The sequence below is a fragment of the Octopus sinensis genome, linkage group LG8 (genome assembly GCF_006345805.1).
Source record: "Octopus sinensis linkage group LG8, ASM634580v1, whole genome shotgun sequence".
Taxonomy (NCBI): domain Eukaryota; kingdom Metazoa; phylum Mollusca; class Cephalopoda; order Octopoda; family Octopodidae; genus Octopus; species Octopus sinensis.
The window spans coordinates 68,998,290-69,023,289 of NC_043004.1; the positions used below are offsets into that span (position 1 = coordinate 68,998,290).

The 25,000-nt window shown below is 37.7% G+C and overlaps 1 protein-coding gene across 1 annotated transcript in view; it reads right to left on the minus strand.

The window, feature by feature from the left end:
* Nucleotides 1-25,000, minus strand: part of LOC115214837 (amine oxidase [flavin-containing]) — a 77,242-nt gene that overhangs the window by 17,753 nt on the left and 34,489 nt on the right. The window contains exons 3-8 of the mRNA XM_029783871.2: nt 21,010-21,111; nt 20,573-20,664; nt 13,518-13,659; nt 10,090-10,150; nt 8,475-8,563; nt 1,122-1,281 (exon numbers count right to left, since the gene is read on the minus strand). Of these exons, the coding sequence (XP_029639731.2) occupies nt 1,122-1,281; nt 8,475-8,563; nt 10,090-10,150; nt 13,518-13,659; nt 20,573-20,664; nt 21,010-21,111 (646 nt within the window). The remainder of the gene's footprint in view (nt 1-1,121; nt 1,282-8,474; nt 8,564-10,089; nt 10,151-13,517; nt 13,660-20,572; nt 20,665-21,009; nt 21,112-25,000) is intronic.

The following is a 25,000-nucleotide window of genomic DNA, read 5'->3' on the forward strand; positions in this document are numbered from 1 at the left end:
CAATTGACTTACATCAATTATTATTTATTAATTTAATACAAGTTCCATGTTTCTGATTGGTTTTATTACCAAATATGATAAATATTTTTAGCATAGGCACAGGAGTGGCTGTGTGGTAAGTAGCTTGTTTACCAACCACATGGTTCCGGGTTCAGTCCCACTGCGTGGCACCTTGGGCAAGTGTCTTCTGCTATAGCCCCGGGCCGACCAATGCCTTGTGAGTGAATTTGGTAGACGGAAACTGAAAGAAGCCCGTCGTATATGTGTATATATATATATGCGTGTGTGTGTGTGTCTGTGATTGTCTCCCTAGCATTGCTTGACAACCGATGGTGGTGTGTTTATGTCCCCGTTTCTTAGCGGTTCGGCAAAGGAGACCGATAGAATAAGTACTGGGCTTACAAAAGAATGAGTCCCGGGGTCAAGTTGCTCGATTTAAGGTGGTGCTCCAGCATGGCCGCAGTCAAATGACTGAAACAAGTAAAAGAGTAAAAGAGTATGTCGATGGCAATACCATACAACATTGGAAACAGAAACAGCTGTTGGATGGGATGCAGTCTATTTGTATTGAACTAGCAGTATCGCCCGGCGTTGCTCGGGTTTGTAAGGGAAATAACTATATAAGCATTTTTAGAGATGTAAATTATAATAGCCATCTCAATATGGCTAACCACAAAGGGGAGGGTTGTTACTGTAGCTTTTTACGTTCTGAGATTTAATAATAATTTTTTAGAGAGTTACTTCCCTTATATATGCCAAAAATGCATTAAAAATGGGAAAAATTGATGGTAATTTTTTTTTTAAATCGTAGACTCATCGTAGACGCGCGCTAATACCCAGAAGGGCTCGATATGAATCACGACTATAAGATACCCGGTTTTGGTTAAACTGCACCGCAAAATGTGGGAGTAGTTAGGAATCTAAATCGTAGGAGACAGACAGCACACAACCTCACTTTTATATATAAAGATTAATAAATAATAATTGATGTAAGTCAATTGTTGTTCAATATTTCTCCATTTTCTTTAAATATTATGTATGTGTGTATACATATATATATATCAAATAAGTTAGATATCATTTGGAATGTTGTCATTATCAAATGTCGACAGATTACTTGCCTTTCTCTCGCCAATAAGCCCGTTTGTAATAGAGGAAGGTTTTTATAACAGTTCCCATGGGAATTCTCTGAATCAGCTGATTACGTAGCGGTGGCAATGGGGGTTCGTATGTCATCTTGCTTTGAAGTGGGACAGGTGACGCCAATATAACTCGTTTGCCCTAAAGAAAAGAAAATATGTCTCAAAGACAGTGTCGAATGCAGAGCGTGAGGTATGTAATAATGACCTGCATCAAAAATATTCAGTCAATTGAACATTTCAGTTGAAAAATTAATAAGTTTACGACCATCTATACGTGTGACACACACGTGTCTTGTTTGGTTACGATACTTCTTTGTCGCAAATCATCAATTCCACACACACATGCATATATATATATATACATATGTGCACACAGATACACACACACACAAACACACAAACCCACACACACACACACACACACACACACTAAGGGAAGCCAAAACTTTCTTTAGGTTTCCCGCACTGCCTTCAGCGCTCGCGTGCTAAGGGTAGTATTCGTGTGGTTACATAACCGAGGTTTGACTTTGATCGCCCCAGATTTCCTCTTACAGATTAAACATGGCCGCTGGCAGTGTGCACCTAGAAGAAACACAGATCAGGGATCCGATTTCTCTTAAGATGTATCAGGGACTGAAATTTATAGCATGCTTTCAGTACAATACGGTGACAGCGAGTAGAAATGTCTACAATTGGATCGAGAAGTTTAAAAATGGCCGGACAAGCGTGAAGCACGAAGAGGGAGCAGTTCACCCATCAACCTCCACTACTGACATTCAACAAGCTCTAGAGATGAATCTAGCGAACCGACGAATGACCACCGATTAGGTGCCATGTTCTCTCCAAATTAATCTAGTTTTTCTATAAGAAATCATCCATGACAAGCTCCACTTCGGTAAAGTCTGTCCAAGATGGACGCCAAGAGAGTTTACTGAAGTGCATAAGCGTAATCGTGTGGAGATCTGTCAACGCTTACTAAAACTGCTGCAACAATGGAGCTGGTGCTTTCTTTTAGAGAGAACTAGCAGTATCGCCCGGCGTTGCTCAGGTTTGTAAGGGAAATAACTATAAAGCATAACAAAATAACAAAAAAATGGAAAAAAATGATGGTAAATTTTTTTTTTAGTTAAAAAAGGTGGAGTTGCGTCCCCTAGACAGTTTGCGGTTTGTGTTTCTGATTCTCGACCCCATGTCGAATTTATCGATTTTTTTCAGAACTGGGGGAACTTTTCAAAGTTTTCGCTGGGTTAGTTTTGAATTATGACATTGGGCTATGTGTGTGTCAAGTTTCATCAGAATCGGTTGAAAGCCGTGGTCAGGGTGAGGGTACAAGCAAACAGACACACAGAAACACGCACAGACAAACTGCCGTTTATATAGAGAGAGATAGTCATAAATGATGATATCTGGGTCCCTCCCTTTACGCTATAGTTCAAACGATAGAGTATGGAGTGGAAGCACATGGAATCTCCAGCGAAAAAAACATTCAAGACTCAACCTTCTGCAGAAAAAGTGATGCCAACCTTTTTTGGAAATGCAAAAGGGATTGTATTGGAACGTTACCTGGAAAAGTTGTAGGCTACAGTGCAATGTTGGCCAACGTACAAAGCTGGCGATTCGCACTAAACGACTAGGTCTATTGTTAAATCATACGTAATTGCTGCATGACAATGCACATCCACATACGGATGTCCATACTACTGAAACCATACAGGAATTGGGTTTAGAGTTGCTGGAACACCCTGAGAAATCCACCAACAAATCAATACTTGACGCAATTTAAAAGGCGGCGAGCTGGCAGAAACATTAGCACGCCGGGCGAAATGCTTTGCGGTATTTCGTCCGCCGCTGCGTTCTGAGTTCAACTTCCGCCGAGGTCGACTTTGCCTTTCATCCTTTCGGGGTCGATAAATTAAGTACCAGTTACGCACTGGGGTCGATGTAATCGACTTAACCCGTTTATCTGTCCTTGTTTGTCTCCTCTGTGTTTAGCCCCTTGTGGGTAGTAAAGAAATAAATACTTGACGCAATTCGAAGAAGAACAATACAAAATAATAAAGAACATCAAATTCAGGAAATACCCAAGAAGGAACAACGAACACCAACAGAAATTGAAAAAAACTACTTGAGATTTTCAAAAATGCAAACGAAATACTAGTACCTGTGGAGAAAACCGGTAACTTTTATATTGTAAATAACAGACTATGTAATAATTTAATTAGAAAAGAAATACTTAGCAAATACATGCATACCCCCAACAACACTAATATAAACAACAAAGGATTTGAAATAGTAAAAAGGCTAGAGATGACTATACGACGGAACCATATGTCTCAAGAAAACCTAGAATAAACCTCGAAGACCACAAAAATAACATTGATAGCGATCCTAAAGTCAGACAAATATGTCCATCGAAATCGGACATAGGCCATATAAGCAAAATCCTCATAGATAAAATAATACCCGAACTCAAAACTCATATTGGACTTTCCTTATGGTCAGACACTGAGGAAGAAATAGGATGGCTAATATGTATAAAGCCAAATGTAAGTAAATGAATAGGTTTATTAATAAATAGTATAAATACAAATTTAGATGAGTACAAAGATACACTAAATATACAATATATAACCTGCCAAATAAATACCTGCAAAAACCCATATACTCATCCAATTAGTTATGGAACTAGGAGTCCAATATGGAAAATAACTGTGTTTGTTAATGTATACTGATATATTTTGTTTATATTGTAATATTGTATTAATGTGTATATATATATATGTGTAGAATTATGAGTGTCTATGCACACATTTTTATATTTTATATTTTTATATTTATATGTAAATTTTTTTCACACTTATATTAAATTCTCTGAAGAGGCCGTGAGACTTCCTTGTTAATGTCTCATTTATACCTGCTTTATATGGCTAATAGGTTAAATGAGACATACTTGTCTTCACGGTCGAAACAGCTGTCAGCTACAATGTAAATGTATTTTATATTTCTTTTTCCATGTCTAGTTATATTTGCAATATATTATATATAATGTTATTGCTGTTATGTAATGGTGTAATAAAGTATTGATTGGGTATTATCTGATGGTTGATGATTGATTGATTTAAGTATGTTTCTCCATTTTCTCATTTTGTATTATTAATTTACGGTAATAATTTTACCCTTGCCCACATAATACAGTAAATGAATTAATTGCACCGCAATTTTTAACATTTATGTATTAGTCTTGTTGGGTACCTCGCTAGCAGTATATTGGATTTTACAACCCCTATCTCATTTTATATTTATATATATATATGTATGTATGTATGTATGTATGCATATTCTCCTGAGTCCTAAGACTAGCTACTCAGTTTCCATAGCGTAAAAATTACTACAATCAAATATACTCACCTGAATGAGACACCAGTCTGGCGCAGGGTGGACTGGAGCAATGGAAAATGAATTGTTTTGCTCAAAAATAAAGCGAACCGCTCTGGTCGGAAATTGAAACCATAAACTTACGCTCCTGAGTGCAGCACTCAGACACTGAGTGCGTACACACACACATACACACACGCACACACACACGCATGCACGCATGCGCGCATGCACACACACATACATCCATCCATCCATCCATCCATCCATACATACATACATACATACTACATACATACATACATACATACATACATACATACATACAAACACACCTTGTCCAAAATCATGCGGACAGTGAGGTATAATCCAGAACTATCTCGATCGGAACTTGTAACAGATTCCAAACAGATCAATCACTGATTTAGGTATTCCGAGGCTCGAGACACTGTTGCCTACTGGTCCAAATAATGCCTTAACCGCTCAGTAATCTTTGCCCTACAGGAGTCCACGGTAAATGTTAAATATACCTCAACTTAAGTCATTTCGAATCATATGTTTTCGAATTTACGTTGCTTTTTCTTTTGGGTTTTTTTTAAGTAAACCTTAGCTTCAGATGTTTTATCTGATTTTTTGTCGGTCTCATAAAATCTACTATTGAAGCGGAAACTCAAATGAAATAATAATAATAATAATAATAATAATAATAATATAATAATAATGAAATTATTGTATACAGTGCTCAGGTGCACCACAACTTGTCAGAAAGTGTGTATAAAGTGTATGCAGTAATGTACAAATGTCTGGAAAGCGAACAATGTATGAGTCAGATACATGCTTGTGTGTGTGTGTATGGAGGGGAGGAAATCAGGTGTAGCGTTGGCGAATCTCAGAAAGCATGGAAGTTTTGAAGGATGCAGTGCTCCGACAACTAACAACTGATGCCGGCAGTTTGTTCCATGCTTCAGCAACTCTCAGCGTGAAAAAATGTTTCCTAAAGTCATGGGAGTTGTGCTGTTTTCTGACTTTGTAAATATGTCCACGGGTGTTAGACAGGTGGAGTTTGCAAAGGTGCCCAGAGTTATTGTTTGTAATATGGTTGATAATTTTATGGGTGTCTGCCAAGTCAGCTGTCAGACGTCGGAGTTTCAATGTGTCCATGCCCAGGGAAGTAAGGTGTTCAGAATATGGCAAATGCCTGATGGAGGGTATTCTTTTGGTTGCACGTTGCTTAACGGCTTCCAGACGATTGATATCCTGAGCAAGATAGGGGTTCCGGTGATGCAAATTCCAGGTGAGGTTTTACCATAGCTATATAAAGCCGCAGATAGATAGTCGGAGAGCGGCTCACAAAGGATTTGGTGAGTGATGCCAAGACACCCTCAGCCTTCTTGACAATTTTAGCGATGTGTTTTATCCAACGCAAATCACTGTCGACAATAACACCCAGGTCACGTTCACACGAGGACTTTTTGAGGTTAGTGTCGTGGAGGGAGTAAGTGGACGCTGGGTTTCTCCTCCCAAAATGCATGGTGGTACATTTGTCCACAGCCAGCTTGAGTTGCCAGTCCATGATCCATTGCTGCATTGTGTCCAGGTCTGCTTGCAATAGAGATCTATAGTGTACAGGATCTGACCTCTTTATTTCGAGGTACAGCTTGATGTCATCTGCATATTTCAGCACTGTGGCATTCTTTAAGTTGGCATCTATGTTATTAACATATGCAACAAATAAAAGGGGGCCAAGAACAGATCCCTGTGGTACACCAGATGTCATCTCATAGGGCGAAGAGTGCTGTCCTAGAACTGTGACAACCTCTTTTCGACCGAAAATAAAGGACTTCAACCAGTTATAGAGTTCGTCTCTTCGCTCAGCGCAGAGAACTTCACCATAAGTGTTTTGTGTGGCACAGAGTTAAAAGCCTTAGCAAAGTCCAGGTGAACAACATCCACCCAGGATCCGCGATCAGTGATTTGGGTAACGTCCAAATACTTGTGAAACAATGTACAAACCGTTATTTAAAACAGATATAAGCTAATATGTTTTTTAAATGACTTTTATTCTGTTACATCGTTTTTCATGTTAAGTCCCTTATTTTGGAACTAATTACAAACCTAAGTTGACGTATACATGTACTTAACGCCCCTGGCAAGATACGGACTCAGAGTTGTCTCCCTCAAATTTTCTGTGAAAGAAAAGAATATAATGAATGTCAAGGGACATAATTCTAGCCTACGGTCTTATGTCCCTTAAGCAACGAGCTGTCGTGACTAGACGTTAAACAATGACAATAAGTGTTGTCTCGTTTGTGTTTAATTACTCATACATTATGGAGATGATAGATATTGTTATTCTTGCTTAACTCTCGACAAACATTGGTTAATCAGTCATGTGATTGATAGCATTTCAGCTACATCCATTGTATCTTTTATGGACATCTAGGAATATAGTGGTAGAGTGTGATTTAAAGGAGAGTTAGCTGCCATTTCTAGCAGGTTGGCTAACCACGTAGAGGCTCCCTCGTTGACTTGTATACATTCCACAAAACAGTGGGGAAACGATGAATGTTACTGCGATATGAAGGCTCGCTAATTAGCCCCATCAAAGCATCTAATTCAGAGAGATGGAGGAGAGAGAGAGGGAGGAAAAGTGGCATGAAGAGAGAGAGGGGAAGAGAGAAAGAGAAGAGGTGAGAAAGAGAAGGGGAGAGAGAGAATGTATGTATGTAGAAATATATTTATAGATATTGAGTTTACTAGCAACATTTTCATTTTTTGTTGCTTTATAACAGTCGCACTTTTTTCACGCTACTTACTAAAACTGATCCAGCAAACGAGATGTGAAGAGCGCATTTATACACAACACAGCATATACTAGCGCCACTCCACCGAGTCTCCCACTGCCTGCACTTTGACTATGGCTTATAATATAAATACAAACAGACTGATTTTGAAGGACATTGACACAGTTCACTACATCGAAACCAATACACAGCCAATAACCATTTACCAACCCCCGGAAGAAATGAACGCAAATTCAACACCGTAAAGTTTTTGACTAAGAACAACAGCATCAACAACTTAAGCTTTTTCCTGCCCTACGTATCACATGTGATAGACGGAACATATCTCTTGACGTCCATGCATTATATATGGCCGGTTTCCCGGTTTCTGTAGCGTATATAATTTCCTCCTAGCACGGGACGCCAGTTTGTCGCAGAATTATTCATTGTAACCAGTTGAATGGACAGGAGCAACGTAAAATGAAGTTTTTTTACTCTAAAACACAACACTTCGCTTGATCCAGGAATCGAAACCACAGTCTTACGATCATGAGTACATCACCCTAATCATTAAGCCATATGCGCCTCATACATCATATATGATACATGTGGAGGCGCAATGGCCCAGTGGTTAGGGCAGCGGACTCGCGGTCATAGGATCGCGGTTTCGATTCCCAGACCGGGCATTGTGAGTGTTTATTGAGCGAAAACACCTAAAGCTCCACGAGGCTCCGGCAGGGGATGGTGGTGATCCCTGCTGTACTCTTTCACCATAACTTTCTCTCACTCTTACTTCCTATTTCTGTTGTACCTGTATTTCAAAGGGCCGACCTTGTCACTTTCTGTGTTACGCTGAATATCCCCGAGAACTACGTTAAGGGTACACGTGTCTGTGGAGTGCTCAGCCACTTACACGTTAATTTCACGAGCAGGCTGTTCCGTTGATTCGGATAAACCGGAACCCTCGTCGTCGTAACCGACGGAGTGCTTCCATATGATACATATTCCCTTTTTTTTACCTCAAGTTCAAGAGTAACTTGAAACTTATGAACGGAAAGCTTTATATTACTCAGAACGTATGAAACAAGGATTAAATATCTGAAAACAAGCAGGAACGTTTAGGACAAGCTCATGCAAATGCTTTAGACAAAGAGTTAGATAACAGAACACTTACATGGAATTCTCGGCCTTTCAAATCTCGAACGACAACGTGGTTACCTGATTGATCAATACTGACCACAGGATGTTCGAGTAAAACTTTATCTGAAACAGAACGAAAAGTCAATACGATATTATTTTGTTATCGTTAAATAGAAAACTTGTTAACACTGTCTTAAACTAGGATACCACATTAATTCCAAGAGCTATTTCAGCCCTCATCAGATTACTTTTGATCCTTTACACCACTGATTCTCCACTATTTCTTCCTTTGGATCCCTTTGATTACAATTTTACTCTACTGGATCTTCATTGCCTTCTGGTGTTTTTAAAAAAATCCTATTACTCTTTACTCTTTTACTTGTTTCAGTCATTTGACTGCGGCCATGCTGGAGCACCGCCTTTAGTCGAGCAAATCGACCCCGGGACTTATTCTTTTGTAAGCCCAGTACTTATTCTATCGGTCTCTTTTGCCGAACCGCTAAATGACGGGGACGTAAACACACCAGCATCGGTTGTCAAGCAATGCTAGGGGGACACACACAGACACACAAACATATACACACACACTATATATATATATATATATATATATATATATATATATATATATATATATATTATATATATATATATATATATTATATATATATATATACATATATACGACGGGCTTCTTTCATTTTCCGTCTACCAAATTCATTCACAAGGCATTGGTCGGCCCGGGGCTATAGCAGAAGACACTTGCCCAAGATGCCACGCAGTGGGACTGAACCCGGAACCATGTGGCTGGTTAGCAAGCTACTTACCACACAGCCACTCCTGCGCCTATTATATTTTTTAGTTAAATATTATTAGGGATTGAATAAAAAAGAATTGTTAAAATACTTTGTGTTATTGTAGCAGTATAACCGATTTAAGGACATAAAATTTAGCAACAAGATCTTATATTGAAGGCCCAAGGATCATACGGACCCCGATTGAGAACCACTACTCTCTACAAACTTCTAGTGATAGATTCTCCGGCGATGAGCATTCAGTTGTTCAAGTAATTGAATTTCTAACGCGATTCGCCCACCTACTCAGAGAGACTGGGTCTTGTAATTACAACTACTTACAATCTAAAGAAACAGAGAGAGAGGGGAGCAGATGGAGAGAGAGAGAGAGGAGGGATGGAGGAAGGGAGGAAGAGGGAGAGGGAGAGAGAGAAGGGGAGGAGAAGGGGTAGGGAGGGAGAGAAAGAGAGAATAACAGCTCTCATTACTTTATTGAGTCCAACATGAGGAAAATAAAGTTGACCCCAGTGTTATTCGAAATCATTGAACTGGAACTAATACCACGTGACACCACCAATACACCGTCTTACAAAGTTCTAGTAAAACGTACAGTGGAATGCTAATTATGAGTATGTTACGGTAATGGTGTAACAGATAGACGTCTAGGAACATTATGTCTGTTAGTGATTGATTACCAATCAATCAAGTGGTTACTCTGTAGATGAGGTCCTGGATGTCTGTGTAAGTCACAGCGTATTGGCTGGAAAGAAATGAATAACGAGATGAGGGACGCGCCTATCATCATACTACTCCTTAATCAGAATGATTTGATTAAAATGAAAAATAAAGACTTACCCCCGAGATATTTTGCTATAGCTTTGCTGATCTGTTGAGAACCACCAACGAATTTCCTCTCCTGGAGAAAAGAAAGGTAAAATGTAATTAAGATGAATATTGTAATTAACAACATTAATTATAACTAATGGTTTCAAATTTGGGCAGAAGGAAAGCTATTTCAGGGAAGGGGTTAAGTTGATTACATTGCCCCAGTACTCAAGTGGTACTTATTTTATCGACCCTGGAAGAATGAAAGCCAAAGTCGACCTCGGCGGAATTTGAACTTAGAACATAAAGTCGGACGATATGCCGCTAAGCGTTTTGCTCGGCTTGCTATGCTAACAATACTGCCAATTCGCCACCTTACCAAAATTATCAGTGATTATTATTATTTCTTTTAATGTGTGTACGCGCGCGCGTATTGGGCTTCCCCAGAATTTCTGTGTATCAAGTCCGCTCACAAGTTATTGCTTGGCTCGGGAAAATAAAAGACAGTTGCCCAAGGTGCCGCACAAAACGTCTGAACCCAAGACCATATGGCTGGAAAGCAAACTTGTTAACTACACAAGCATGTCATATTTGTTTGTAAGGATTAGCGTCGATGGTTATAGGTTTTCAAACAATAAACCTAATAACTGGGTCGCAGCATTTTCCGTAGCATGACTAACAAGGGAGTGTCTGTAACAAAATGCAAAACAAACATTGCAAAGTATTTCGTTCATGAAACATGATAGTCCGTTGCATGGACTCAGGTGTCAGCCGAGCACAGGATGAACCGACTTCAAGACATGCGAATATGAACCTCCGTCGCACGGACTCATGAGACAGCTGAGACAAGGATGCATCGATTACGTGATAAACGGACAAGAGCTTCCACCATGAGAACACTAGAGACTCCACAGCAAAGGGAGCACAAACTGAGAAACATGAGAATCAGGCAAGCTGATATATGAAATGCATCTATACGAAGAAAGAGTAGTTGAATGCAACCTTGAATTACGATCTATCTTTTGCATACACTCTCGTTCCTTTAGTTCAAATTGGTTGCATGAAGAAGCAATATATATATATATAATATATATATATAATATATATATATATATATATATATAATATATATATATATATATATATATATATATATATATATATATATATATATATATATATATATATGTATATATATATATATATATATATATATATATAAAACTCAACTTGTGTGTCTGTGTGTTTAACTTTCCGGCACATCTCCTCCTAGCCAACAAATCGTAGAACCACCAAAAATGGGTCACTTAAAGTTTAGGCGAACGAAAATTGAACTGCGCTATTTCTGTTCCGAAATTCATCTCGCAAGTGCAAAAATCTATAATGCCTTATCCCATGCGTTAAATAGTGAACTTTACTCAGTCATCTGTTTGACGTGAACTGTGTTCACCACGCGTGCAAGCATGCGTAAATTGCTTGAAAAATATAAAAAATCAAGATATAAAAATGAATCGCCGTAAACATTGTAGAAATTCGGCAAAGAAATGAATTTTCGGGATGTAGCCTGGAGGGTTTTTTCGTATTAATCGTTTGGACTTTGTGAACTCATACCAATTGTTTTCATAACATTTTTAACGCTTTGAATTAAATGTGACCATTTTGCGTTGAGTCTGCAGTTTGAATCACTTTAACCAAATTATAGCAGGCCGGATTTTTTATCATCACGATAGATCGCCAGCGACTCCCTGAAACACTCCCCTGAAATCCCCGTTGAGAAATCTATATATATAAAACTCAACTTGTGTGTCTGTGTGTGTATCTGTGTGTGTGTCTGTGTGTTTAACTTTTGGATCTACCAAGTTTCATTATTAAGGATGGAGAGTAGTGTGTAGCAAATCTATATATATAAAGCTGAAGTTATCTGTGTGTGGCAGGTTTGGTAGCCTTCAACTAACACTATCTCCTTCGAGACCCTGCAGCGCAAGTTGACCAAAATTGAGAGTATGATAGGAGAAGGCTTGCTCTTCGTTCTGTAGAAGATAAAATTCAAATCGGACCATGTTAACACCAAAAATTGTTTACATCAAAAAGGTGCTTTTTTCTATGAAAATCCCTATTTTTTACGATTTTTGACTGCTGTGTCACTATTTTTCGGTGTATTTCAACTGGGAAAATGTTCACTTGAAGAGAATAACAATTTTGTTACATTTCAAAATTTCCAATTCTAAAGGGTCGAAACAAACCCAAGCAACACCGGGTGATACTGCTAGTATATATATATATATATATATATATATATATATATATATAATATATATATATATATATATATATATATATATATATACGTTTAAATATTTGTTATGCAAGATTTTTTATGTGAAGTCGTGTGTTGAAACAGATATTGTTATATTTCGGAATGGTCATTTTGCCAGTTTAGCCAATAAAAACACACGCACTATATATTTGGTGTTATTTTGCTTCAGTGTTATTTATTTTTTACATTAATCTTAATCTTATTTCGGCCAGAGTTCTTTCGTCACACTCCTGTGACCGCATCAGTGGTCCTTTGTTTTCTTCTTTCTTATTTGTGTCTCTCCTTACTAACCGTCAGTCATTTTGTATTTCTATTGTATGTCTTCATTTGCGCATGCTTATATCTCACTAAATAAACATAAACGCACATAGAGATATAAGCATGCGCAAATGAAGACATACAATAGAAATACAAAATGACTGACGGTTAGTAAGGAGAGACACAAATAAGAAAGAAGAAAACAAAGGACCACTGATGCGGTCACAGGAGTGTGACGAAAGAACTCTGGCCGAAATAAGATTAAGATTAATGTAAAAAATAAATAACACTGAAGCAAAATAACACCAAATATATAGTGCGTGTGTTTTTATTGGCTAAACTGGCAAAATGACCATTCCGAATTATAACAACATATATATATATATATTGTGAGGCTTTAAAATGGCAAAAACAAAAAACATAATTTGCCAACACATTATAAATTGCACCATAAAAATGCAGAAATCTGTTTTGATCAAAATGTATATCTATCTGGAAGATATGGTCAGACAGAATACAAAAAATTGAAATAGAGGCATTCTACTGTGAAAATTGCCCGACAACGGGCTACTCAGCTAGTATATTATATTTTCACCTTTCTGTCTCTTGTTCCCGCCCTAGTGAAAGGGTTGGTTTTATCAAAAACAAACAACCAAAGTCGGGGGGGGGGCTGCTGCCGCCGCTAGGTGAGAGTGGGGTGGTGGGCCTTTGTTCAACAGGGTTGAGTAGAGATGCGAGGAGCGGCAGAATTGTTCAGGCGTCGGAAGACGATGTTTGAAAGTCTACACTACAGGCTTATACGATATACTACGTTAAGTATACTCAGGAAAACATGGTACCTCATAGAGGAAGGACACATCAACATTGATCAGTAAATAAGTACCTGGCCACCGTTAGTCGTACTGAAAATTCGGTTGGTACCACCACACTTCTGTACATAGTTGAGGAACCAGAGTAAAGAACATTCGTAAGGCTCACATGTGACATTCACTTCGAGAAACAGTTCAGCGAATTCACGACATGTTCTGCAAAACAAAGAGTGAGAATACGGAATGTAATACATTACTATATGAGTCTATATATATACATGCATTCATACAGATAGATAGATAGAGATAGATAGATAGATAGATAGATAGATAGATAGATAGATAGATAGATAGATAGATAGATAGATAGATAGATAGATAAATAGATAGATAGATAGATGATGGATGGATGGATGGATGGATGGATGGATGGATGGATGGATGGATGGATGGATTGATTGATTGATTGATTGATTGATTGATTGATTGATGGATGGATAGATATACATATTTATTTTCATCATGTTGAACCGTTAATTCCTGCACATTTTTCTTTCTCCATTTTTCCTTCGTTCTCTTTCCCTTTTTTCCCGCTCAACCGTGTCTGTGAGAGGGCGTAGGCTCGAAACGTCAAAGACACTTCCATTCTTCTCCAGCGCCAAACTAATACGTGTGCCTGTTGTTCCCTCACCTGTCTTCATCTTTCGTTTTCTATAAATTTGATCTATATATTTATGTATGTATATATGTCGGTGCGCATTTGAGTTAATGTATATATATAATATATATATATATATATATATATATATATATATATATATACACATAGAGTTAATGTATATATATATATATATATATATATATATAACATATATCTACACACATGTATATATATGTATACATATATGCTTGTGTGTATGTGCATACATGTCTATCTATCTCTCTTTCTGTATCTATATACTTTTATCTTTTATCGTTTGTCTTATTTGTTTCATGGTGAGACTGTGGCCATGCTGGAGCACCACCTTGAGGAATATTTAGTCGAATGAATCAACCCCAGGACTATTTTTTCTAAGCCTGGTATTTATTCTGTTGGTGTCTTTTGCTGAACCGTTAAGTTACGGGGACGTAAACATACCAACAATACTCGCTTTTTTTTAGCTTTCCAAATGCAACCCTTCCCTTCCCCATTCGATAGTATATCTCCACCATCTCTTTACAGTGTGCTTCCAAGGTAAACAAAGGTGTCAATGACCTCCAACCTTATTCTATTCACAACGTTGTTTGGTCCAGAAAATGTTTGTCCTGCCGCGGGAGTAAACATTACTTTGCATTTCCCCAGACTAGGCATATAGATATATTTACTCTTTACTCTTTTACTCTTTTACTTGTTTCAGTCATTTGACCGCGGCCATGCTGGAGCACCGCCTATAGTCGAGCAAATCGACCCAGGGACTTATTCTTTGTAAGCCCAGTACTTATTCTATCGGTCTCTTTTGCCGAACCGCTAAGTGACGGGGACGTAAACACAATGCTAGGGGGACAAACACAGACACACAAACACACACACGCACACATATATATATACATATATACGACAGGCTTCTTTCAGTTTCCGTCTACCAAATCCACTCACAAGGCATTGGTCGGCCCGGGGCTATAGCAGAAGACACTTGCCCAAGATGCCACGCAGTGGGACTGAACCCGCAACCATGTGGTTGGTAAACAAGTTACTTACCACACAGCCACTCCTGCGCCTATTTATATATTTACAGAAGAGATTTTCATGGATTACAAAAATTACAGAAAACTAAGGAGGGGAGGCATAACATTTCATGTCGGTCAGCTGAAATCGGATGCAACGCTTTAGATCCTCTTAATTTGTGATCCTTTATCTTAGTCTCCATTTAACTCATTTATTTCCGCTCTTCTGTATTTTACTTCGTTGTTGCTCTAACCCAGTGCTTTTCAATCTTTTTGCTGGAGCGGAACCCCAAGGAAACATTCCACTGGCTCGGGGAACCCCTGTGTAATAATTTAATAGTCTTCTGCACAGGAGAATTAAAAATTACTGCCGATTTTAGCAGTTTTGTAACTTCTTGCGGAACCCCTGGACTGTACTGGCGGAACCCTAAGGTTCCGCGAAACCCTGATTGAAAACCACTGCTCTAACCTAATGATTCCCGACCCATTTTTTGACAATGGATCCCTTTCATTCCTGCTTTTTTTAAGTGGGTCTCATAACCATTTGTTGTTTCAAAAAATTCATTATATCTTTATAATTTAGGTTTTATTAAGAATTATATGAAAAAAATGTTGAAATATTTTGTTTAATTTAGAAGTATAACTAATTTATTGCACATAATTTTTTACAGCAAAATCTTATATGGATCCCGAAGGGCCATATGGAACCTGGTTGGTTACCACTGTTCTAATCAATGACCTATTAACACACTTTTCACCGAGTTATCTTCTCCGTTTCTATCCTTTATATTTCTTCCCCACCCCTATAAATTCTGAAACCTAATTTTTCAGTAACACAAATGTTTTCTCCCTCTTTTTCTCTCTCCACTTTTGCTCTCTCCCTATTTATATCCTCCCCCTCTCCCCCTCTCTCTCTCTCTCACACACACACACACACATACACACACATGGGCGATGACTTCTAGAAATCCTGTTATTCACATCTCTCTACGTTATATGAACTGATCCAAATTTTGAAACTGATTGAAATTATTTTACCATTGCACAGCTCCAATAGTTGACACAGATTCTGATTGTTCGTGTATTTCTGTAGTTTATTATTTCAAACGATCTAATTTCATCTTGCCTCTTATCTGTTCCACGATTTTCCTGATTTAAACTTCACATAGAACTGAAATAATCTGTATCCCACTACTCACATTATCTCAACAACGAAATAACGAAAGAATTACTGTTGAGTTAAAGCGATGGACTGACAAAGTCGTTCGGGTGCTGCTAATTTGTTCTGACAGTCAGTGCTCTAAGTTAAAATCCAGCCAAAGTCAACTTTACCGATTATTCTTCCGGGGTCGGTTACAAAAGTACCCGTCCACGACAGTTAACTGGCGGAACTGCCAGAGAGTTAGCCACGATATACTGAGGTACTTGTTCCATGATTTTTCGTTCTGACAGAAACGTTTATGATGTCACTGGTGCCAAGCTGTATCGATCTAAGTCGACAGATTTTCCCTTGGAAAAAAAAACTATTGGTCCAGGACTCAGCATATAACTTTTATCTTTCACTAATTTCAGTAATTTGAGGTCGGCCATGCAGGAGCATGTATCGACTCCCGTATTTACGTTGCTAAAGTCTGGTACTTACTCTTTCGCCGAACTGCTAAGTCACGGGGACGCAAACACACCAGCACTGGTTGTCAAGCGGAGGTGTGGTACACACACACGCACACATACACACACTCACACACACACATACACACACACATATATATATATACATGTATATATATACATACATATATATATACATATATATACATATATATACACACACACACACACACATACACACACATACACACACATATACACACACACACCACACACACACACACACACACACACACACACACACACACACACACACACACACATATATATATATATTATATATATATAATATATATATAATATATATAAACGTATATATATATAAAACACAGCGAAATGAAAATATTCGCTGATGACTCAAAGCTCCAGAAAATTATCACTGAAGAAGACCGAACTGGACTCCAGTCTGATCTACATCTTGTGAGACAAAAACAAAATGCAACTAAACGAGGGAAAATTTGAGCTGATGCATTTTGGAAGAAAGACTATGGTAAAACAGCCATACTCTCTTCCTCCAGTGGAACCACTCACAGCATCTAATAATATCAGAAACCTACAAGTAATTATTGATAACAATCTCAGCTGGAGTGCCAACACCAACAATAAGGTCGATATAGCTCCTGGATCCTAAGAACCCTCCGGTTAAGAGAACAAGGTGTCATCACTCCTCTTTTCTCATCCTTTATACGGCCACACCTCGAATACTGCTTCCCCCCTGTGGTCTACTTATACAAAATATAACATCTCGAAAACTGATTCACTCCAGAGATCATTCACTAAAAGAATTAAGGACTGGTCTTGTTTATTGGGACCGCCTTAAAGCATTGAAAGTTTATTCTCTCCAGCGCCGCTGTGAGCGATGCAACATTCGCACAATTTGGAGAATATACCACCAGCATTACCCAACGACCTCAACATTAGCTTCAACATTCATCTAAGGCTAGGACCACGGGCCATACGTACACTGCCCAGTTCAGGATCACAATACATAAATACACCGCAACACAATTTCTTTTCCTCGGCAGACTATGCCCTATTTAATATTGTCCTGAAACAGATCAAAGAGGAAAAGGACCCCATCACCTTTAAACGGAATCTGGACAAATTTCTTCAAGGAATACCAGATAAGCCACCTATAACCGAATACAACTCACTTAACAAGAATTCCCTACTCGAATAGACCATGATACCACAAAACTTGACTCAAAAAGGATTTAGCTAATCCTATCAGGTAGTGCTATTAAGCTAGATAGAGCCTGGACCACTCTTTGGTCGAAACATAGCTAAGTTACATATATATATATATATATATATATATATATATATATATATATATATATATATATATATAGGCATTATTAAATCTCAGAACGAGATGTAAACAGTAATCGCTCGACAATGTAAAGTATAAAATTCATCACAATATGGCTAACCACAAAGGGGGGGGGTGTTACTGTAGCTTTTTAGCCCCAGGAGATCATCGTCTCCAGCTGGCTTTAGACACACTTTCTGTGCCCTTGAAGTATTTGCAAAGGGAGGCCATCCCTTCCTCGTAAGCCTGAGTGATACGCACCGGACCGGTTTCGAGATCATTGTCTCTTATCAACGGGCGGTAATCACCAGGTCACGATGAAAGACAAGGGCTGCTTTGCAAATATAAGAGTTTTTCTAGTGACGTCTGCCACTGATTTCGAAAAACTGACTGTAAGCATTATTAAATCTCAGAACGAGATTTAATAGCTCTGCCCGTGAAGTACATGTTCCTCATACGGCCTCTCATTCTAGACAGGTAAAAAAAAAGAGAGTCCAAACTAATATGGATTACAGTTTACCAGACATAAAATGGCTTAGCGTAGAACTAATATCCACAACCTAGAAAAAGAAAAAGTGACCGCAGCATCGATGACAATTCAAAAGGAAAAAGACCCGGGGGGGGGGAGGAATGCATTGCCTTGGAAAACATATGAATAAGGGATACAGGGGAGGAACTGTAAAGGAAGAGATTCCACTGAAAAGTAAAAGTCGGGAACAGTGGAGAAAGGGCATCGATAACGTTTGCTCCATAGGGACTCAAGGGCTTAAGTGCTTTGTTATATATTAGATCCCTTTATTAATGTCATAGTCCTCTTCATTTTGTTTCATATAAACTAGATTATCTGGTAAGAATTTCTAGGGCCATGCTTATTCATACATTGCTATCGTGTTTTGATTAGATTGTTTCTAAATTTTCGACTTCTTGCTTAGTACAGAATCATGACACTATATAACTACATATTCCTTCATTCTTTTATTCTTTTATAGCTCCATTTCTTTCAGAAATTGAACTACTGCCATACTGGGCACCATCTTGAATGTGTGTGTGTGTGTACCTGTGTGTGTGTGTGTGCCTCTGTGTGTGTGTGCCTCTGTGTTTGTGTGTGTGTGTGTGTGTGTGTGTGTGTGTGTGTGTGTGTGTGTGTGTGTGTGTGTGTGTGTTAGCAACCATTAGTCTTCCGCCGAAATCATGAATAAGCGCCTGTCAAATGTTTCTTCGGTTTTGATGACTGACACAGAGTCTGCTCTGACTGTTGGGTTCCACATATGGTGGACCATTCCTGCTGCAATGATTGCATTTGAAGGCACTGTCCGCCAGTCTTGTTCTGGTGCTGTTTTCTCGTCGATTGTACTTTTCTTCATAAGCAAGTTTCAATCTCCACCGGAAGCGACAAACATCTTTGAAACGAAGATGGAGACTTCCTCATTGTCTTCCGCAAGCCAGTTCCCAGTACAGTAGGTCTTTTGGGCGCCTCCTATCTTCCCATCTGACATTTCGATGTACATGGCCCATCCTGAAGACTTTTTTAAATGTGCGTGCGTGTAGGGGGGTGCGTGAGGTCTCTCTTGCACTACATGCTTGCTTGGTGAGGTAGGTGATCTTTGGACACTATACCAGATGACAAATAAGACCCGTCAACAATTCAATATAGTCAAAGGTAGATGGAGCTCACCAGTCATAGTGAAGACAATCCATCTATGACAAGGAAACTTCCGAAATAAAAAAAAACCGTTCAGCGAGGAGGGAATATAATTCCAAATCTTACAGGGAAAAATTCAATTTAACAATTTTAAATCAAATCTCACAATATATAATATATGTATATAATTTAGAGAAAAACTTCTATTAAACATGTTCTTAGTTTATGCATGTGTATGCAAATATAGTATTGGTATATCCCATTTATGTTCATTAGAAATTAAATAAATAAAGAATTTTGACATGTACGAATATTTATTTACCCCCCCTGTATGTATATATATATATATATATTATATATATATATATATATATATATATATATAATTACATATATATATATATATATATATATATATACACATATATATACATATATATATGCATCAAATGAAATCAAAAATTTAAATATATATAATACGCGTCATACATACATACATATATGTATATATATATATATATATATATATATATATATATATATATATATATTATTATTATTATTATTATTATTATTATTATTATATGTAGAAAAGTACAAACTGTGACAAGAACGCAAAACACTTAGAAGACGATACAAAAAACACGGACGGGACATTCGAAGCCCTCAATCATCAGTCAAGAACCGGATCATCGTAGCAATTTCGGCTGATTAATCTTGAATATATATATATATTAAAGACAGAGTGAAAAAAGTAGATATTCACACAGTCTATATAGATATTAAGATATCCGATTACTTACTTTGTCCAGATGGTTTTATTATAAAAGTCTTTCAAAGTCATTCTATCCCACTGTTGTGCTTTTGGAGCTTTCCAGGGTTCACCTATTGGGATCTATACAGAATATAATAAGATAATAAGATATTATATACATATCTATATGTATTCGTATGCTTATATAAACATACACACACACACACACATATATATATACAGATATATAAGTTCGTTATAGGCATGTATAAGATAAAAAAATAAAACACAACTAACAATTATGAAAATGGACAGGCAGGCAGACAAACAGACAGACAGTAGGAACTATTCAATTATTGCATATGTTCGACGATGCATATGCTCAACAGCAAGAGACACGCCAATCCGATGTGATAGGTACACGATGATATCAAAAACAGAAAATGAAATAAATGAATACGAGGGAAAGAAATGTAGCTTACTAACCTCCTCCGCCATCTTATCCATCGTTCTGAACAGGTTGTTGGCGTCTAGCCAGGCAAGAAAATTCATTTTGGGGAATGTTCCTCTGAATCTTTTCATATGTCCCTATAAAGAAAAATTGGAAGCAATGTTTTCGGTTGAGAATCGATGAGTTTATTTACATTCGTGTGTAAGCAAAACATGCTTGCACACAAATGCACAAACACATGCACGTGCGATGGGGTGCTGAAAGGTTCCTGGCTTTGGGTAAAAGAAAATAGAGGAGGATGAGTTAATTATGATTTTATTCAAAATATTCCCTTCTCAGATTCACACACTTATTGCAGCGGTCCTTCAGTTTTTCTAAACTCTGTAAAGAACTCGGAATGTTGAGCCTCTGATCAGGTCTTTCGTGATACCCTTAAAGCAACCCCTCATAATCATATCACACATGACGATGTGCGTGTATGGTGACGCGAATATACAGAGACACACATGCACCCACATCAGCAAGTACATGTGTATACATACATGTGTGTGTGTGTGTGTGTGTGTGTGTGTGTGTGTGTGTGTGTGTGAAAGAAGGTTTGAAAATGCAATTTTAAAAGATGTTTATTCACTTGACCGGTTTCACTTTTTTAGAAAAAGATTGTCAAAAGTAACATGTAAAAGCTTTGTTGTGTTAGGTACTGGATGTCACAAAATATTGCAATACATATATACATTATCTGATAATAATAAGTGTGTGTTAAAAACAGTTTACAAGGAAAAATCTTGGGAAAATATTTAAAAAGTTCATTAAAATATTGGGCACAAAAAATTACAATACATATATACATTCTTTGATAATAAGAAAATGTTAAAAGCAGTTTACAGAAAAAAAATTTTTTGAGTAATTATTAACAAGTTCATAAAACCTTTTAGGATTTGATTAGAAATCATGTTTGTTTGGAAGTATCTATATATATATACACAGAAAATTATAAGTTCAAAAAGGCCATATTTTGGTAGTATATATATACCGCAGAAAGAGATATATTTAGTTTACAAAGAATTTGGGATGAACTGACCTATTTCACCATTATATCGTAAAAGACTATTTTCTATTTCAACGGACAGTTTAGGAGGTGTGTTTGGGTGGGGGGAAGGAAGAGCGATGTGGAATTGAAAAGAAGTTTTTGCTTCTCTTTCACGTTTGAGTGGTTATGAGGATCGGTCTTTAGAGGTCAGAATGGTGTGAGCCAGTGTGTCTCTGAGTGTGTGTGTATACATATATACGTGTTTGTGTTTGTGTGTGGAGGCCGTTTTTGATTGGTCCTAGGGTTTATTGTGATGTATGTAAATGTGTCTGTGTGTGTTTAAAATTTGGTAGGATGGTGTGTGTATATGTGTGCACGTTTGTATGTGTGTGTATGTGTGTGTATGTGTTTGTTCGCATGTGTGTGTGTGTGCGTCTGTGGGTGCGTGTGTATGCTTGTGTATTTTTTTGTGTTGGTGGGGATGTTATGTGTGTGTATGTGAGTGTGTGTGTTGTGTCTGTCTGGGTATGTTTTAGTTTTAAATGTCCTTGTGATGTACGTGTGTGTGTGAGCAACCGTATGTGTGTGTGAGGGTGCATATGTATGTGTGTGGGTATGTGTGTATGTATGTGTAAGTGTGTTGTATTTATCAGGGGTTCTGTGTGTCAATGTGTGTTGGGTTTATCTGGGTGGTGTGCATGTGTGTGTATATGCGTTTTGTGTGTGTTGGTATTGAGTATGCGTTTGTGTGTGTGTATATATATATATGTGGGTACGGTTTATATAGTTCTGTAGTTTCCAGGTGTGTGTGTGTGCACGTGTGTGTTGCATTTCTGAGAGATTTGTTTTGTGTGTATTGTTAGCACAATGTGTGTGTATACGTGTAGGTGTGTTTGTGTGGGTGTGTCTATGTGTCATGTATTTGTCGGGAGGTGTGTGTCATTGTGTGTGCATGCTTGTGTGTATGTATGTTTGTGAATGTTTGTTGTGGCTGTTGTGATTGTAATGTGGGTGTATGTGTGTGTTTTCTTTTGAATGTGTGTGTACGTGTGATTTTATTACTGGGGTACGGGCGTATTGTGTGTGTGTGTGTGTACAGGTGTGCATAAATGTGTGTGTGTTTGTGTGAGTTGTGTTGTAGTTGCGTGTTTGTTTGTGTATCTGTGTATGTGTGGGTGTGTTTGTGTGAATGTGATTTGTAATTTCGGAGTGGTGTGTGTAAAAATAAAATTTTATTACCAGTAATAAAATCATACACACACACACACACACATACACACACACACACACACACACACACACATTCAAAAGAAAAAAACATACAGATATACAAAATCACACACACACAAAAACAATGCCAACCTCCGACGCAAATACATATGCACAAACACAATATCCTCACACTAGAGCATGATTTCCTCATCCTATGGTCGCACACACTCGACCAACTTATTGACTTCAAAAACCTTATCAACAGTGTCAACCACATCCAATTTACCAGCTTCCTTTTCTTGACATTCTTATCATTAAAAAAGGCAACAACATTGAAACTGATATCCACTACAAACCCACTGATTCCAAACAATACCTTCTGTTCACCTCCAATCACCCAAAGCACACAAAGACAAATATCCCCTTAAACTTAGCGAGAAGAATCTGCACAATTGTCTCAAATAATAGAACACGAAATGAAAGACTCCGAGAACTAAAGGCAATTCTTCTCGAAAGACATTACCAAGCATCACTAGTTGATAGAACGGGCTAAATCAATTACCACCCAAGACTTACGAAAACCAAAACACACCTACAATACAGTAAATAGCCTTCCCTATCTCTCAACACACAATCCAAGGAATGAAGAAGCTTACAAAATTATATACAACAATATTCCACAGCTGCATCAAGACCCACGTCTAAAAAAATTACTCGCAACTCATAAAATAATAAAAAGTAAAAGACAACCCAAATCCCTAAAAAACCTACTCACCAATGCAAAATTACCCAACACAAACCCACCGCCCACCGTCAAAAAATGTCGTCGTTCCAACTGCAGGACTTGCAGCCACCTCATTGAAGGATCAGTGTGCAAATTCCAGTCGGGACACACTTTTGTCATAAAAAATAATTTCACCTGTGCATCAAAAAGTTTACTCTATGTCATAAGGTGTGAAGTGTGTCACGAAGACTATATAGGGCAAACGAGCCTTACCCTCAGAGAAAGGATAACAGTTCACCGCCAACAACTGAGGAATCCCACTACAATAGATAGGTATACAGTTACAAGTGTATGGGTTTGTAAGTCTGTGAGAGAATGCTTGTGTGTGTGATATACGTATATATTTTGGAAGGATGGCCCTCAATTTGAGAAATAACCTCTTTCACTTCATAAATCTCCGTAAACATAATCTAAAAACACCTCTTCAATTTCCTTGCTGTCTCGAACGATAGCTTCAATAGAGAAGTTGCTTTCTTGGATTTCTCAGCCATTTCTCCTTAAGTGAGAAAATAATAACCGAATGGCTAACCTGGAATCAAATCAACGAAGTAGTGATCAATAAACTAACTAATGAGCATGGAAAGCAATAACGGTGTCAAGCCGATCCAGGCTTCAAATCAATACTTCCTATAGCTGAATTCTCAAGTTGTTTCCGAATAGTACAAATTAACAAACACACAGATTAGTTCTATTTCACTTTTGTATTATTTATTTAACATACGAATGACTATTTAACTAATTAACTAATCGATTATACAATGGATTATTTGATCAATCAATCAATTACTTAGAGAGCACGACGTTGAAGAGGTCATGGTTGGCGAGGAAAAGACTTTGACAAACCTGATTGATTAACCGAATGATTACTGAAACAACTGATTACTTAAGTAGTTAAGTAGCTAAGCTATTGACAAGAAATAAATAATATAAAGAAGAGAAATATAACCAGTGCATGAGTTTATTCTTAGCATAATGGCCCTCCCGACATATAACAAATTAG